Source organism: Vulpes lagopus, chromosome X (genome assembly GCF_018345385.1).
Source record: "Vulpes lagopus strain Blue_001 chromosome X, ASM1834538v1, whole genome shotgun sequence".
NCBI classification, from domain to species: domain Eukaryota; kingdom Metazoa; phylum Chordata; class Mammalia; order Carnivora; family Canidae; genus Vulpes; species Vulpes lagopus.
Window position 1 is genome coordinate 120,990,869 of NC_054848.1, and position 16,522 is coordinate 121,007,390.

Sequence of the window (16,522 nt, forward strand, 5' to 3'; positions counted from 1 at the left end):
AGAGCACCAGCCTGGCTCTGCGGCTCCCGGGGCCTGCCTGGCAGATGCACCTGCCAGCAGCTACCACCTGCAAGGCCCCGGGGCCAGAGCAGAGGGGGTTTTGGGGTGAGCGTCTGCGGACGCTGGAAGGGACAAAGGACAAGGCAGGTATGCCCGGCGCTGGCAGCAGGCCCCCCGGGGGCTCACACATCGCGCCTCGAAAGTGCAGCCAAGCTCGGGGGGCCCTGGGAGGTCACGAGGTCCTCCCCTCTCCCCAGCTCTACAGGTGAGGAAACTGAGGCACCAGAGACCAAGCTGCCCCTCTCCTGTGGTTTCCAGGAGAACTCAGGGGAATTCGGCCCAGCTGCAGGCAGGAGCCGGGCCTCCCTTGGCTGCCCCCTCATCCATGGCGCTGCTGGCATCCCGGCTCCGCGCCTCCCTCCGGATGCCATCCGGGCCTGGCGTCGCCTCGCTCTGGGCTCCCTGAGCAGAGACGCCGGAGGCCTGCCAGCAGCTGGCCCACAGCAGCCCGCAGCCTCATGCTGCTTCTCTATCCCGCGCCCCACGTGGGGGGCCAAGTCAGCTACCACTGACCTGGGAGCCCCCTGCGCCCCCTCCCTGCCTCCTCCCCCCCACCCCACCCCCCGCAGTGAGTGAGGCCCAGAACCCAGTGCGTCCTGCTGTTGACACTGGAGGGGGGCTTCCTTCCGAACCCACTCTGGTGCCGCCACTACATGGTGCGTGACCCCAGGAAGCCACTGCCTCAGTGTCCCTAGCTCTCCCCGGCGGGGGGGCGGGGGGCAGTCCCCTCTGACTCCCGGACTGGTGTGGGCACAAAATGAGGTCCTTGGTGGGGATGCTCGGGGCCTGGGCTGCGGAGGACAGCGAAGTGGGCCGCGACAGTGCCCCCTCTCGGGCCCTCCCCCAACGCCCTGGCTCCACCCCTTCCAGGCACTGAGGCTCAAACGCTATTATTATTAGCCAGAATCTGATACAGGAGAATGGGAGAAGCCAGTGCAGACGGACCTGGGACTGGGGCGGGGGGGGGGGGGGCAGCACTGTCAGATGGACCCTGTGTGGCAGTAGGCGGTGGCCCTGGGGGCCAAGCTGTGCCCGGCCCTCCACGGGCCCCTTGGCTTCCTTCCAGCGTGGACTCTTGGGTGCCACCCTCCCCCAGCCCAGGTCCCGCCGGGTCAGGTGTCCCCCCCACTCCTGCGCCCGAGGCTCGGGCCGGGGCCGCGCGAGCATCCCGCAGGGGGCCGGGGCGGGCGGGGCGGCCAGTCTCCCAGGCGGGAGGAGGGCGGCCGGGGGCGGGGAAGGTGCAGGCCGCGCTCCCTCCGCGCTCGCTCCGCGCTCCCTCCCCGCGCGCCGCCGGCGACATCGCCCCTCCTGGGCAGGGGGCGGAGAAGACGGCGACGGGAGGGGAGGAGGCGGCGGCGGAGGCGGGCTTTGGAGTTTCCCTCCGCAGCGGCGGCGGCGGCGGCCCCTCGGCTCCAGGCGAGGCCGCCGCCTGAGGCTCCGGTGGCGCTCGGTGGCAGCGGCGGTGGCGCTTCCCGCCGCCCGGGCTTCGGAAACTTCCCGGCCGCGACGCGCGGAGCCGGCGCAGGAAGCCGAGCGGATCCGGGGTGAGCGGAGGTGAGCGGAGGTGAGCGGAGCACGCGGCTCCCCGGCGCCCACCCACCCCACCCCCACCCCGCCCGGCCGCCCCCTCCGACGTGAGCGCCTCCACCCTGCACCCCAAAGTCTTGCCAGCGCGCACCCCACGGGGCCGACGCACGCGCCCCTGCGAGCCCCACTCGATCCTGCCCCCTCACACCCCCCGCATCCCGCCCGTGCACCTCCCTGTCCTCCGCCACGCACATCCCCTGCCACTTGCACGCGCGCGCACAAACCGCGCACCGGGGACCTAGTCCTGCAGCGAACGCAGCAGCAGCCCCTGACCCACCGCCCGGCACTGCCCCCAACTCAGGCGAGCACCCATCCCAGACCCTGCCATGCCTCAGTACACACCCAGGCGCGTGCGCGCGCGCACACACACGCGATACATCCCTGCCATAGCTGCACTAACATAGCTCCCCTCGCCGTGCCACCACCATCTCCAACAACCCATATGCTCATTACAGACACCCCACCCACGTTCCCAGCCCAGAGACACTGCGATCCACCTACCCCCGAGTGAAGACCCAAAACTAACTCATGCCCCAGCAGCCGACACTCCCCGCCGCCCGCAGCCAGGCCCATTCCCCAGGCGCACACCTCCTGCCTCCCCAGCGTGCACACTCGTACGCCCCAACACGTATGCACACCTGCTGGATTTACCCTCTCTGGCACCCTGCCCCAACCCAGTGGCAAATAGCCCCCAGCAACCCCCCCACACCCAGCACATGCCCGAGTCCCTCCCACCGCCACCCCCTGACACCTGGCACTCGGGCTCTAGAGGCTGCAGCATTTGGTGGCATCCCTGCCAGGTGCCTCTGGCTCGCCTTTGGCGCCAGCAGCTCGCGTCCTGAGGCCCCCTGGGTGCCAAGCTAAAGCGATCCTGAGTCTCCCCAGCGACTGGCTTGGCCTCTTCCCTAAGAGATAGAGAAGGCACTTGGGGTGCAAGGTACCGTACTTAGCTGTGGGGTGCGGGTGGGGGAGGGGAGGCAGGGCGAGGTGGCCCAGCTGCGGCCAAACACACACCGCGGGTGGCCGGGCACGCACGTAGTAGGTGGGTTGGGCGAGGACCGGAGTCTGCTGCAGTGTGTGCGCGCCTGCATGCGCGGTGAGCGGCGGGCTGTGTGTGCGGGTGTGTGGGGGTCTGTGGGGTGGGAAACTGCGCGTGAGCCTCCGGGAGAAGCAGCACCCGCCGGGGCTCCCTCATGCAACAATTGGTTTCATTCATTCATGACTTCTTTGTTAGCGAGCATTTCTTCTGGGAGCGCCGGCCAGGCCCTGCGCGGGGGGCTGGGGCAGCCTGGGGCCGCTCCGCCTTGGAGGAACTCCCAGTCCTGCGAGGAGACCGACCGGGAAAAGCAGAAAGCATCCGCGGCGGAAAGTGGATCTGTGGACGAGGCGCCGGATCTGCCAGGGACGCTGGCGCTGGGACTTGTGCCCCCGGCCATGTGACTGGGCCGCCACAGCCGAAACCCTGCCCGCCGCTCGGCCCGGCGGGAACCGAGCGTTTCGGGGTGAGGGGTGGCGGGGGAGGGGGCGCCGCTCCCCGGGGCTCCGAGGCACCGGAGGGCGCACGCGGCGCGCGGGGTCTGCGGCCCCCCAGGGGCGCCCGCCGGGCGGGGTGGAGGCTGGGGGGGCGCCCGGCGGGGGTGGGTTGGAGGGGCCGGCTCGGCGCCCACCCTGCGGCGAGTGCGCGGCCTGCGGGCCTCGGGAGCCGGCGCGGGGCGCGGCGGGGCGGGCGCCACAGGGGTGCGGGTGCGGGCGGCCGGCGGGGGTCAGGGGGTGGGGGGCTTGGCTGCGCGCAGCCCTGCACTGCGGAGGTGGCAACAGGTTCCAGTTTGTCCTGCTGCTGGCGCAGCGGGCGCTGCTGGCGCCGGGCACCGACTACTCACTTGCGAGATTGGATATCGCGCCCCCCCCCGGGGGCGTTCCCTCCCGGTTGGTGGGCTTGCCAGCGCGGGAGCAGGGTGCAGGGGAGCCCCTCCTCGGGCGTTGGGAGCGGCAGGCTCGGCACAGCCCACTCGGGGGGAGTTTCTTGGAGCCAAGCTTGGTCTCCCTTCAGGGGTGCGAAAGTTACCCCCCACCCCACCCCACCTCGCCTCCACCATCTTCCCAGCCAGGCTCTCCCCCCCAGCCTTACAGGGACCCCTCTCCAGAAAGCATGCCTGGGCACCTCAGGAACCCCCAAACTGCAGCTCTTAGGCTTTGCCGCTTCAGGGAACTGAGGCCCAGAGCGAGAGGAAGGAGAGGACAGGAAGGCTGCCTGGAGGAGGGCACCTGGGGGAGGAGGAGGGGCCGCTGCAAAAGGAGCGGAATCTGACTAGGCTGCGGAGGAGGGAGGTCTGGGCTGGGGGCAGGGGGACACAGCGGGGACTCCTCCCAGAGGCCAGGCCCTGGGCCACAGCCCCACAGGAGCCCTGGGCTGGCAGCGCAAGAGGAGGGGGACCCTGGAGGCCCCTTGGAGGCCCTGGCTCCCCGTATCCTGTCCTCTCCCTAGTGTTACTTCTCCGGTTTTCTCTTCTTATTTCCGTGGCTCAGGAGAGGAGTCTTCATCCGCGGCCCTGAACCTGGGTATCCTAAACGTTGGCCTGCCCGCGGTTTTGCGTCCTCCGCGGCTTAGTTTCCCATCTGGTGGTGCCCGTCCTGTGTGCCCGCCTTTACTCGGTTCCCTGCGGTCGATTCCCAGAAGTGGCCGGAGGGTGTAGGTGTCTTCGTAGCTCTGGACGCCTATGACCAAATGAATACCCAGAAGGGCCACACAGATAGAGCATCCTCCAGCAGCGGTAGAGCAGCAGGCTGACTCTGCAGCATCGTTGGCAGCACTGAGTGTACTCACTGGGAGAACATTTTACCAATGTGACAGGTGGGGAGTGTTGCCTCGTCTCTGAAATGTGCCTGCCTGCCTTCCATACCTGAGCTGGAACCTTCCCCCAGACGTCCTGTGCCCAGGTGCACTCAGTTGCATCTCTTCCCTCATGCGGTCTTTTCTGGTTCCTTGCCCATTTATCAGAGTCTTACCCTTTTGATTAATTTGTATGAGCTTTATCTTATCTGCTCTGCATTTTCCTTCAACCCGGCCGTTTGCTCTCGATGGGCTTTAAGCAGGGAAGGGACACTTATCGCACCCAGCATTATGTTGTTCTGTCTCCCTGTTTATTACGCACCTATCCGGCTAAACTGGGAGTGCGGTGCAAGCAGGGCCCCTGTGCGTCCTGCCCTGTGTGTCATCCTGTGTCCATGGAAGGTATGGAAGCCGCTGGTGTTTAATGAACAAATGGCCTGGGACAGGGCAGAGCGGGGTGGGGGGATGGTTGAAGCGGACAGGCCTCCCCGGAGGCAGGGACAGGGGGCTTTGGAAGCCGTGACAGCCACCTGGCCAAGAGTTGGCCAGTGCAAGCCCTCAGCTCGCGCAGGGAGCAGACGGGAGCGTGCAGGTGTAAGAGATGCGCTGAGTACAAAGTCGCTGGCTCTCGACCAGGGAGGAGGCAGAGGGAGATGCCAGGGATGAGTCCCGGGACAGTAACATGGCAAGAGCAGAGCACCCAAGTTTAGGGCTGGGTGCTCGGAGCTCCTGGGTGCCTGGGGTCACTCACTCCTGTGCGAGGGAGGCCCTCGGGGGTCCCCAGAAGCTGTCATCTGCCCTTGGGCAGAGTTCAGGGCCAGAAAACAGCAGTGGCTTTCTGCCCTTGCTTCCTCCTCCCAACCGTGATCTCAGTGGCAGCCCACGGCAGCCCAAGGTGGTGGCTGTGATGAGCCCATTGTATAGATGGGGCCGCGAGGTGCAGTGGGAGGAAATGACAGTCAGGGCCAGCCGGTGAGTGGGGCTGGAGGCAGCCTCTGGGCCGGGCCCTGGGCTCCGATCCCTCCCCGAGCCCCTCCCCCTGCCTCCAGCCCACTGGTGCGGCGAAGACAGGAGGCCGCTCCCCTGCTGGGCCCCTGACCTGCCCTTGGCCTCTGCCCCGCCGTCCCGCTTGGGTGGAAGCCCCGGCTCAGCGCGCCACTTGGGGGCCCACCCGACTGCTTCGCTGGCACCCGTTGGCTCGCTGGCCCCCCTGAGCCCGCCCCCAGCGCCCCGCCCCTCCGAACGGCAACTCCACGTCCAAAGGCAGCGGCTTCCAAGGTGGAAGCTGGGCCCCGCTGCCAGGAAGCCGCCGGCTCGAGAGCGGCGCGGGCCGCGGCTTCCACGTGCGCGCCTGCTCCGCCGCCGCGTGTCCCGGGAGCCCCCACCGGGGGACGGCGCCCCGCGTGGCGCGCTGGCCTGGGCTCCGACCTCCGCGCGCGGCCGCCCGCCGCCGGCTCACGCTCCAGGTCTCTGTCCCGCCGTTTTGTCCTCGCGGGGCCCAGCGGGGCCAGGCGCTCCGAGAAGGCTGAGGCCTCCCCCCTCCCCGCCCCCGGCGGCAACTCTCGAACTTGGGGAGCGATCGCAGGCAGGCCGGGCGCGAGGGAGGGGCGCCCAGGCTCCCTCGGCTGCGGGACCTCTCGCCCTGCCCTTCCCGCGCCGGGCGCCCGGGGGCTGCATGCGGCGCACCCCTCGGGGAGCCGGGGCGCCCCTGTGCGCGTCGTCGCCGCGGGCTGGGCGCGAGGGGGGACGGGCGGTGCAGGGCTGTCCCTGCGGAGCCCCAGGCGCCCGCCCGCAGGCTGCGGGCTCACGCGGCGCCCGCCCTGTCTCCGCAGCGCCAGGGGTCCGACGTGCCCGGAGCCGCGAGCCCATGGAGGGGCTGGGCCGCTCGTGCCTGTGGCTGCGTCGGGAGCTGTCGCCCCCGCGGCCGCGGCTCCTGCTCCTCGACTGCCGGAGCCGCGAGCTGTACGAGTCGGCGCGCATCGGCGGGGCGCTGAGCGTGGCCCTGCCCGCGCTGCTGCTGCGCCGCCTGCGGCGGGGGAGCCTGTCGGTCCGCGCGCTGCTGCCCGGGCCGCCGCTGCAGCCGCCCCCGCCCGCCCCGGTGCTCCTGTACGACCAGGGCGGCGGCCGGCCCCGGCGCGGGGAGGCCGAGCCCGAGGAGTGGGAGGCCGACTCGGTGCTGGGCACCCTGCTCCAGAAGCTGCGGGAGGAAGGCTACCTGGCGTACTACCTGCAGGGTAGGTGCGGGCGCTGGCGGGTGGGGGGCGCGGTGGGGGGCGCAGGGCCGGGCGCCTTCCGAGGGGATTCCGGGTTCCTCTGGGTTCCTTTCGCCTTGGGCCAGCCCAGCCGTGTTTGTCTAAAGTGGACGTGAGACCCCCTCCCGTGAGCACGACCTTGGGCAAGTCCTTCACCCTTGGGGAGAGCCCTGGTCCGTGAGTCTGGAAATTGGGGAGAATCTACCTGAGCTGTCCTGGCTCAGGGATGCTAAGCAGTGGAGGACCAAGTGCGAGCGCCCAGTTCCCTGCCACCCTGGGGCGGTGGGGGGGGGGGAGTGGTGTCACCACTTCCTAGAGCTGCTTGGCTGAGGGCAAAGGAGACAGGGGCCACAGGAGGCCAAGTCCCGCTCTGCGAAGGCTGCAGAACAGGGAAGGGGAAAGAGAGAGAGAGAGAGAAGCAGTGAAGGCAGGACAGAGACCTATCCCACCATAGTCACCACAGGGCTGAGCAGGGAGGAGGATAGGCTGAGACAGGCCCCTTGGCCCCTTAATGAGCCAAATACACACCCAGAGGTACAGGGCAGGGACAGTGTTCCCATGAACCGACAGCGCCAGCTCGCCACCTCCCCATCAAGAGCAGGGGGGTCACCGGAGTGTCCCCTTGCTCTGTCCTGAAGACACAGGGATACAGAAACAGCAAGTGCTGGGTCTCCACGCGCCACCCCTGGCCCGGGTGAATTTTGCGCTCTCTCCCAGGCTCCCACCTCTCGGGGTGCTCCTGGTTGAGCTGGATGGGAGGTGGCCCCCAGGCAGAGAACTCCCATCTGAACCTTTCCCCCTTTGGAACTGACGGTGGCTGTCCTCCCCAAGGCTGGCGGTATATCTACCCTGAGGAGCCCTCGTGGCTGCCTCGGCTTGGCCCTGGCGCTGTAGGATGCTCTCTGGGTGGCTCTGCGTGAGCCCAGAAGCTTGCACCCCAGCAGCAAAGTGGGCGCTCGGGGTCCAGAGGAAGAGCCACCAGCCTGAGCGAGGGTGGTCGGGCTGCCCACAATGCGCCCCCCGGGGGACACCAGTATAGACCAGGCTGCCGACCCTCGAGTTCCCTCTGGGAACATATGCAAGCCCCCTTGAGTGTTGCAGTTGCCTGGGGTGGGTTCCCGATGCCCCGCCAGGGGCACTTGGCTGCCCAGGTGGCCAGTCGGACAGGACGCTCCCCCTCCCGTGCCAGGTGGCTTCAGCAGATTCCAGGCCGAATGCCCCCACCTGTGTGAGACCAGCCTCAGCGGCCGCGGCGGCACAAGCACAGCCCCGGTGCCCAGCCCGGTGGTGGGGCTGGGCGGCCTGTGCCTGGGCTCCGACTGCTCTGACGCCGAATCCGAGCCTGACCGCGACTCGCTGAGCTGTGGCCTGGATTCCGAGGGTGCCACCCCGCCCCCCGCGGGGCTGCTACCATCCTTCCCCGTCCAGATCCTGCCCAACCTCTACCTGGGCAGCGCCCGGGATTCAGCCAACGTGGAGAGCTTGGCTAAGCTGGGCATCCGCTACATCCTCAACGTGACCCCCAACCTGCCCAACCTCTTCGAGAAGAACGGCGACTTCCACTACAAGCAGATCCCCATCTCAGACCACTGGAGCCAGAACTTGTCCCAGTTCTTTCCTGAGGCCATTGCCTTCATTGGTAAGTCGGCCCTGCCCTCCTCTCCCTGCCTCCCCCCCCAACCCCCCGCCGGGCCGGGCTCCCGGGAGGGCCCCTCCTGGGCTTCGCCACCGTCCCCAGAGCCCCAGACTGGACCGGCCACCCGCGACAGCCCTAGGACCCCTCAGGCAGGACGGGGCCCCCGGGGCCACCTGGCTCGCAGCAGCGCAGGGGCAGGGCCCGCGCGTCACGCTGCCTCCCGCTCTGCCCCCCGCCCCCCCAGACGAGGCCTTATCCCAGAACTGCGGGGTGCTCGTGCACTGCCTGGCAGGCGTCAGCCGCTCTGTCACCGTCACCGTGGCCTACCTCATGCAGAAGCGCCACCTGTCACTCAACGATGCCTACGACCTGGTCAAGCGGAAGAAGTCTAACATCTCCCCCAACTTCAACTTCATGGGGCAGCTCCTGGACTTCGAGCGCAGTCTGCGGCTGGAGGAGAGGCGCGCCCGGGAGCGCAGCAGCGGGGGGCAGGAGTCCGCTGCCTCCGACCCGCCCTCCTTCTTCACCACCCCCACCAGCGACGGTGTCTTCGAGCTGGACCCCACATAGGGCCCCGTCCCACCCCCGCATGGGTGCCCTCGCCCACCCATGAGCGGGGCGGTGGGGGGTGAGGAGGGAGGGGGTCTCAGCCATAAGCAGGGGGTGGGGGGGTGCGCAATACCTCATGGGAGGGCTGTTGGGAAGAGGCCGGAGCCAGGAGCCCCTCCAGAGTGGCCGCGGGGAGACACCTGTCCTACCCACTTTTAACATCCACGGGAATCCTATTAAATGTGCCTATAAGCCGGGCCCAGGGCCACCAGCCTGACCCGCGCCGCTTTCGGGCGGAACCACGCTCCAGAACCTGCCTCTTCTGCGACTGTTACTTTTCTCTTTAGGGGGGTGAGGGTGGGGGGATTCCCGTTCCAAGGGACCATCCAGATGGCTGCCCGTTCCTGGGCCTCGAGCCTCCCTGTGGCTTCTCCTTTCAGAAGGGTGTGTGCTTGCTCTGGCCCCCTCGTTTGCTGCAGAGACCTGCCCCCAGTCCCATCCCTGTCCCCAGATGGCTGCTCCTGGGGAGGCTTCCCCACCAGTTAGTCCCCTCCCTGCTTCTCTGCCAAGGCCTCAGGCCTCTTGGGGCGAGGGCCTCCCAGGGGATGCGGCCCCGGGGGTGGGGTGCCCCCCCCAGCAGCGCAGGGTCCACGTGGACCGCCCCTCTCTGGGTGGCTCCTTGCTGGGCGCACCTCAGGGGAGGGTGCGGGCCTGGGGGCTGCTGCGCGGGTTCCTGGCCACACATCTGGCGCCCTGTTTATCCACTTGACGTTTGAAAAGATGCCTTTTTTTCCTCTTCCCCCAGATGTCTTAACGGGATCACTGGGGCTCTTTGTGACTGAGGGTGGCCAAACTGCTGCCGCGGGAGATGGGGGTCTCGGAGCAAGAGCTGGGGGTGGGGAAGAGGAAGAAGGCCTGGATTTTGCCTCTGCGGGTCCCACACAGCCACGGTTGGCCTGGGGGGGCGGGGAAGGGGCCAAGCTGCATATACAGAGTCATTCATTGCAGCGCACACCCCTCGCGGGCGGCGCGCATGCATGTGTGTGTGCATGTGCCAGTGCTCACACACGCACGCCGGCCTGTTTCCACACCCGGCCCGGGGCCGGCAGTCCCTGCTGCCTGCGGGGCCATCTCACCCTTGAGAATCCACACCACGGTTGCTTTCTTTAATTGTTCCTGAATAAACGGTTTATGTAAGATACTGAACAGAGGGAACTGCTTCCTGAGCACCCTGGAGGGTTTGGGGGAAGGTGGGGGGGAGGCCCGGAGCGGGGATGCTGGAGCCCCGTGCTGGACTGCAGGGGGCGAGGGGACTTGAGCACCCACCCTCAGCCGTGACCTGCCATCGGGCACCCACGCAGCCTGTAGGCCCAGCCTCCAGCAGAGCCGCCCATCGGCTCCTGAGCCACGGAGCCCCCACCCCGGGCCACACGCTGCTCGAGACAGGGAGGCCGCATGAGCCAAAGATGCTCGCCACTCGGAGCCGGCTTCCTGGAGGGGCAGGGAGGACTCTAAGCCGACCCCAGTGAGGCTGAGTGTCTGGTTCTGTGCAGGGAGCAGGGGAGCGGGGACCCCCCAGCAGTGACCTCAGGGTTTGGCAGCCGAGCCCCAAGGCTCAGCGCGGAGTCGGAGCCGAGCCTCAGTGTGAGGGGATGGGAGCCACCCGAGGACGGGAGCCGGGGAGGGATGAGGGCACACCTGCGTGGCCAAGCTCATGTCCCTCTGGCTGGCACCGTGTGGAATTTGCTCCTTGGACTGCAGATCCCGGGACGGAGGCAGGGAGAACCTGCAGCGTCCGCTGGGCCACCTCAAGGGACAAAGGAGGCTTGCTCCTCACTGGCTTCCTGGGCTCAGCGCCAGACAACACCCCTGAAGCTCAGGTGGTCCTTCTCAAGCCTCGATGCCCAGGGCACCCAGGGGGCACAGTCGGTTAGCTGACACTTGGTTTCGGCTCTGGTCGTGATCTCAGGGTCAGGAGATCGAGCCCCATGTCGGGCTCAGTGCTCAGCGGGGAGGCTGCTGGAGATTATCTCTCTCCCTCTGCCCCTCTCCTCACTTGTGCCTGCTCTCTCTCTCTCTCTCTCTCTCTCTCTCTCTCTCTCTCTCTCTCAAAGAAATAAATCTTTAAAACCATGACTCCCAACCACAGAGGTGGAAGTGAAGCTGGAAGGTGGGTGCGGACAAGTGCAGGGGGCGCACATGCCCAGGAAGCAGGAGCCCAGGCCACCCCTCTTCCTTGGACACCCTCTTCCTATAGCTACCCAGACACCTCCCATGGGAGCCAGGAGATGATGCCTGGGGCCCCGCATAAAGCCAGTACTCTTGGGGCGCCTGGGTGGCTCAGTCGGTTGGGCGTCTGACTCGTGGTTTCAGCTCAGGTCACGATCTCATGTCAGGAGATCAAGCCCCACATCAGGCTCTGTGCTGGATGGGGAGTCTGCTGGAGATTTTCTCTCTCCCTCTGCCCCTCTCCTCACTCGCTCACTCTCACGCTAAAAAAAAAAAAAAAAAAAAAAAAAAAAAAGCCAGTACCCTTGAAGGGCAATGCTCTCAACAGGCATGGCTGACAGATTACTGGCCCCCCCCCAAGACGGCCACATCCTAATTCCAGGCCACTGTGAATACGTTACCTTAAGTGGCAAAAAGGACACTGCAGATGTGCTGAAGTCAAGGATCTTGAGATGGGGCGACTGTCCTGGATTATCTGGGTGGGCCCGAACACCATCATATGCATCTTTATAAGGGAAAGAGGGATTCAGGAGAGTGAGGGGAGGAGACATGGCAATGGAAACAAGGATCAGAGCCAGAGAGAGATGGGAAGAGGCTACATTACTGGCTTTGAAAGTGGACAAAGGGGCTGCAAGCCAAGAAATGCAAGTGGCTTCTAGAAGCTGCAGAAGGCAAAACAACAAATCAGCTCGACTGATACCTCGAGCTTAGCTCAGTGAAATCTATGTTGGGTTGCTGATCTCCAGAACTGGAAGAGAACACATTTGTGCTGTTTTAAACCCCTGGGTTTAAGAAAAATAAAATAAACCCCTGGGTTTATGGTGATTTGACAACAGCAGCAGCGGAAAATGAAAACAATTGGTGATCTAGAAAAAAATACCCCGCCAAAAGAGGTGAGGATATTTACTTATTTTGCCCTTGGAAATGGGTAGAAGTGTGAAAAAAAAGGGAAATTTGGCCCTCAAGAATTTATAGCCACAAGCTGAATTTTTTTTAAACATTTTTTTTAATCTTTATTTATTTATGATAGTCACAGAGAGAGAGAGAGAGGCAGAGACACAGGCAGAGGGAGAAGCAGGCTCCATGCACCGGGAGCCCGATGTGGGATTCGATCCCGGGTCTCCAGGATCGCGCCCTGGGCCAAAGGCAGGCGCCAAACCGCTGCGCCACCCAGGGATCCCAAGCTGAATTTTTTTTAAAGATTTTCATTTATTTATTCATGAGAGACACAGAGACGAAAACAGGCTCCACGCAGGGAACCCAACGTGGGACTCAATCCCGGGTCTCCAGGATCACACCCTAGGCCAAAGGCGGCGCTAAACCGCTGAGCCACCGGGGCTTCCCTACAAGCTTAATTTTTAACTGAAAGAATCTAGGCATAGAGGACAACACTCCATAGCTTTTTTTCTTGGAGGGACTAAGGGACAATGAGTGATCTGAAGGGGGGCACAGCTCCGGGATTTGTCTGGAAGCTCCATTTGCTTAGCTTGCACACGGATTTCACTTGGAATGGAACAGCCCAATAAAAATAGCGAAGTTTTGAAAACACATTTTTTTAAAGATTTTATTTATTTATTCATGAGAGACACAGAGAGAGAGAGAGAGAGAGAGAGAGAGAGGCAGAGACACAGGCAGAGGGAGAAGCAGGCCTCATGCAGGGAGCCTGACATGGAACTCGATCCCTGGTCTCCAGGATAAGGCCCTGGGCTGAAGGTGGCGCTAAATGCTGAGCCACCCGGGGTTCCCTGAAAATACATTTTTTTTTAAAGTTTTAACTGAAGTGGTCCAGGAGTATTGCCCCCAGAGTGCCTGGCAGGAGCAAGCACAAATCCTCTGTGCGGGGACATCCTTTCAATATGGGCCTGTAAGGTGGGCTAGGATGATGAAGGGGGGCTGTAGTTGGGTATTTGCCCTCTGTTAGACCCTGATACAGCCCCAGTAGCTCAGGATCTGATGCAAGAGTTTGTCCCGAAGGCAGGCCTTATTAAGAACAGAATGGTGTATTTCAAAATCTCTATACTTTCCCCCACCCGCTGCCAGAAGCAGGAGACCTCTCTTGCATCTTCACTGCGCCAACCATTAGGGCCCCTGGAGAGAAAATGTATAAAAGTGTGGGAACCTCCTTAAGATTGGGCCCCTCCCCTCCCCAGATTTTTTTTTTTTTTAACTTTCAGACGTGTCGACACTGAACCTCAAGCAATTCATCAGTTAAAGTTCAGGTTTTCCTCCCCCCCCCGGCACTGTTCTCTCCCAGGTTTCTGCTCTGTTAGGCTATGACTCTCCCTGTATCTGCCTGCCAGTGTTTGGAACAGTGGTTGGCCCTGTGGATCTCACTTCTCTCGTGGATCTAAGGAGAGTTGTTGACTTTTCAGTGTGTTCAGCTTTTTACTTGTTGATGGCATGCAGTGGTGACTCCCAAGCTCCTTCCATGCCCGACCAGAAGCTGGAAGTCACCCGAGTCTGATTTGATTGGCAGATTTTTTTTTTATTATTGTAGGTTACATTTTATGTTTCTTCTACTTGAGTCAGAAAGTCTGGATGGTGAGGCTGACAACTTATTTCCTTTCTCTCAGGCACCACAGGGTCTTCAGTGACTGTTGTCTCCCTTCTAAGAACAGTTGATTCATATATTTTGCCAAGGTTTCCAGTTTTGCATGGTGGGAGGGTAAATTCTGGACCCTGTTACTCCCTCATAGCCATATCAGCATTGAATAATATTAAGCTTTGTTAAGATAAATACGCTAAATGCTAGATTTTCTAGAGTGAAGATTATATAGAGTGTATTACTCTTAAACTAGTAGAGGAAAAGTCTCAAACATTGAGGGAAAATCTCAATCCTAAAGAAGTCAAGGACGAAAATAAAGAAACAAACACTGGAATAAGTAGAAGGTATAAAGTAAGATTTTAGAAATTAATCCAAACATCACTTAAGCAAAATAAATAGACTAAACTCTCTAGCTAAAGACAGGATTAAGGACATCTGGGTGGCTTAGCGGTTTAGCGCCTGCCTACAGCCCAGGGCGTGACCCTGGAGTCCTGAGACCCGGTCCCACATAGGGCTCCCTGCGGGGAGCCTGTTTCTCCCACTGCCTGTGTCTCTGCCTCTCTCTCTCTCTCTCTCTCTCTCTCTCTGTCTCTCATGAATAAATAAATAAAATCTTTTTTAAAAAAAGACAGGAAAAAAAAGACAGGAGTATTTTATTTTTTTAAAGATTTTATTTATTTATTTATTTATTTATTTATTTATTTATTTTAATTTATTTTTTATTCATGAGAGACACAGAGAGACGGGGGGGGGGGGGCTCATCACGCCCTGACCCCAAGGCAGATGCTCAACTGCTGAGCCACCCAGGTGTCCCAAGACAGGATTATTTTAGATCCAGCTATAAGCCATTTCTAAGAGACACATCTAAATAATAGGATCAAAAAAAAAAAAAGATTAAAAAGGCCGGACTTCTAGGACTTCTAGCTATGGCCAAGTGAATATATAAAAAATAATCTCCCTCCTCCCCCCCAAACAAACAACCTGGCTAACTTCAGTTAGTAGAGCATGCAACTCTTGACCTTGGAGTCATGAGTTCAAGCCTCGCATTTGGAATAGAGTTTACTTAATAAAAAAAATTTTTTTTAAACTATAAAGTTGGACAAAATTGACAAAAACAACCTTGATGACCTGGAAATCAACTGAAGGTATATAATAAACCAAGAAGCTAAACTTTGGGACTGGCATAGTGGTTTAGCGCCGTCTGCAGCCTGGGGTGTGATCCTGGAGACCCGGGATCGAGTCCCACGTCAGGCTTCCTATAGGGAGCCTGCTTCTCCCTCTGCCTGTGTCTCTGCCCCTCTCTCTTTCTCTCTCTCTCTGTGTCTCTATGAATAAATAAACAAAATCTTTAAAATAAATAAATAAAATAAACTTTGGGACTCTGTGGCATTCTGATCTAGCTTTGATCCCATCCCTCCCAGCTTGTTTTAGCATGGGCCAGGGCAAGGCAGCTGATGAAGACCAGCAGCTTCTCTGCCTAGGTTTGAGGAAAGCTAACTCAATTCGGAGTGGTGGATAATACCTGCATCCAGGGCATTCTCAGTGGAAGTGACTTCTCAAAGGCAAAACAGCCAACAACACAGCTCTTTTAGACTGATATTGTGAATGTGCTTGGGGCAAGCATATTCTCGGCTAGCCAGAGAATGAAGAGGTCTCAAACTATCCATGTTCTCCTGGACTATCTTGAGGCTACACACGCATATAAAAGAGACTCAAGGGGGGATCCCTGGGTGGCTCAGCGGTTTGGCGCCTGCCTTTGGCCCAGGGCACGATCCTGGAGTCCTGGGATTGAGTCCCGCATCGGGCTCCCTGCATGGAGCCTGCTACTGCCTCTGCCTGTCTTTCTCTCTCTCTCTCTCTCTATCATGAATAAATAAAATAAAATAAATTTTTTAAAAAAGAGACTCAAAAGAACCCAGGGAAAAGAAAACATTAGACAGACCTGCAAATACCCTGAACACTGAAAGAGGTCCCCTACCCATGCACAGATCCATCAGCAGTATACACAAATCTGACTAGGTGAAGATGTTATTAGCAGTTTCCATCCAATCAATGGCCAGCCACTAAGCTAGGCAGATACAGGGGCAGCCCCTACAAAACCAGGCTTGAAAATTTAAACTAGAATATATTTAAAAAGCAGAAGGTCACCTAGGTGGCTCAGTTGGTTAACCATCTGACTCTTGAACTCAGCTTAGGTCTTGATTTCAGGGTAGTGAGTTCAAGCCCCATATTCGGCTCTACACCAGGCGTTGAGCCTACTTAGAAAGGAGAGGCACCTGGGTAGCTCAATCAGTTAAGCCTCTGACTTTATTTTGGCTCAGGTTGTGATCATGAGATCGAGCCCCACCTTACTGTGCACTCAGCCAGGAGTCTACTTCTCTCCCTCTCCTTCTCCCTCTCCCTATGCCCCTCCCCCTCCTCATGCCCTCTCTCATGTGCTTTCTCAAATAAATAAATAAATAAATAAATAAATAAATAAATAAATACAAACAAACAGACACTTGTGACTGCACATTGAAGGGGACAGGCTACACAGATTTAATCCAGAAAAGTTACACAACAAAGAAGCAAACAAGTGACAAAACACACACACACACACACGCATAGCAAAAAAAAAAAAAAAAAAAAAAAACCTCTAGAGAGAACTGGAATATCAGAATTCAGTGTTGCTGGAAAATATCTTCCAAAGTTTTTGATTTTCAACAAAAAATTTACAGACTTACAAAGAAATGGCAAAGTGTGACCCACATTCAGGAAAACAATCAACAAAAGAAACTACCTCTGCATGCTCCTAGATGTTGGAATTAGCAGATAAAAGCTTCAAAGCAGTTATT

General features: G+C 60.4%; 1 protein-coding gene across 5 annotated transcripts; it reads left to right on the forward strand.

Moving 5' to 3' along the window:
* Window positions 1-1,404: 1,404 nt before the first annotated feature.
* DUSP9 (dual specificity phosphatase 9) lies at window positions 1,405-10,120 on the forward strand. 5 transcript variants are annotated; one of them, XM_041740214.1, is made up of 5 exons: window positions 1,405-1,624; window positions 2,448-2,584; window positions 6,310-6,711; window positions 7,919-8,368; window positions 8,610-10,120. In XM_041740214.1, exons 3-5 carry the CDS (start codon window positions 6,345-6,347, stop codon window positions 8,933-8,935), a joined length of 1,143 nt encoding a protein of 380 aa, XP_041596148.1. In that variant the 5' UTR covers window positions 1,405-1,624; window positions 2,448-2,584; window positions 6,310-6,344; the 3' UTR covers window positions 8,936-10,120. The 5 variants fall into 5 exon arrangements, with proteins under 5 accessions (XP_041596148.1, XP_041596145.1, XP_041596147.1 ...); XM_041740211.1 differs by lacking the exon at window positions 2,448-2,584; XM_041740213.1 differs by lacking the exon at window positions 2,448-2,584 and having other exon boundaries at window positions 1,405-1,614.
* Window positions 10,121-16,522: the final 6,402 nt, after the last annotated feature.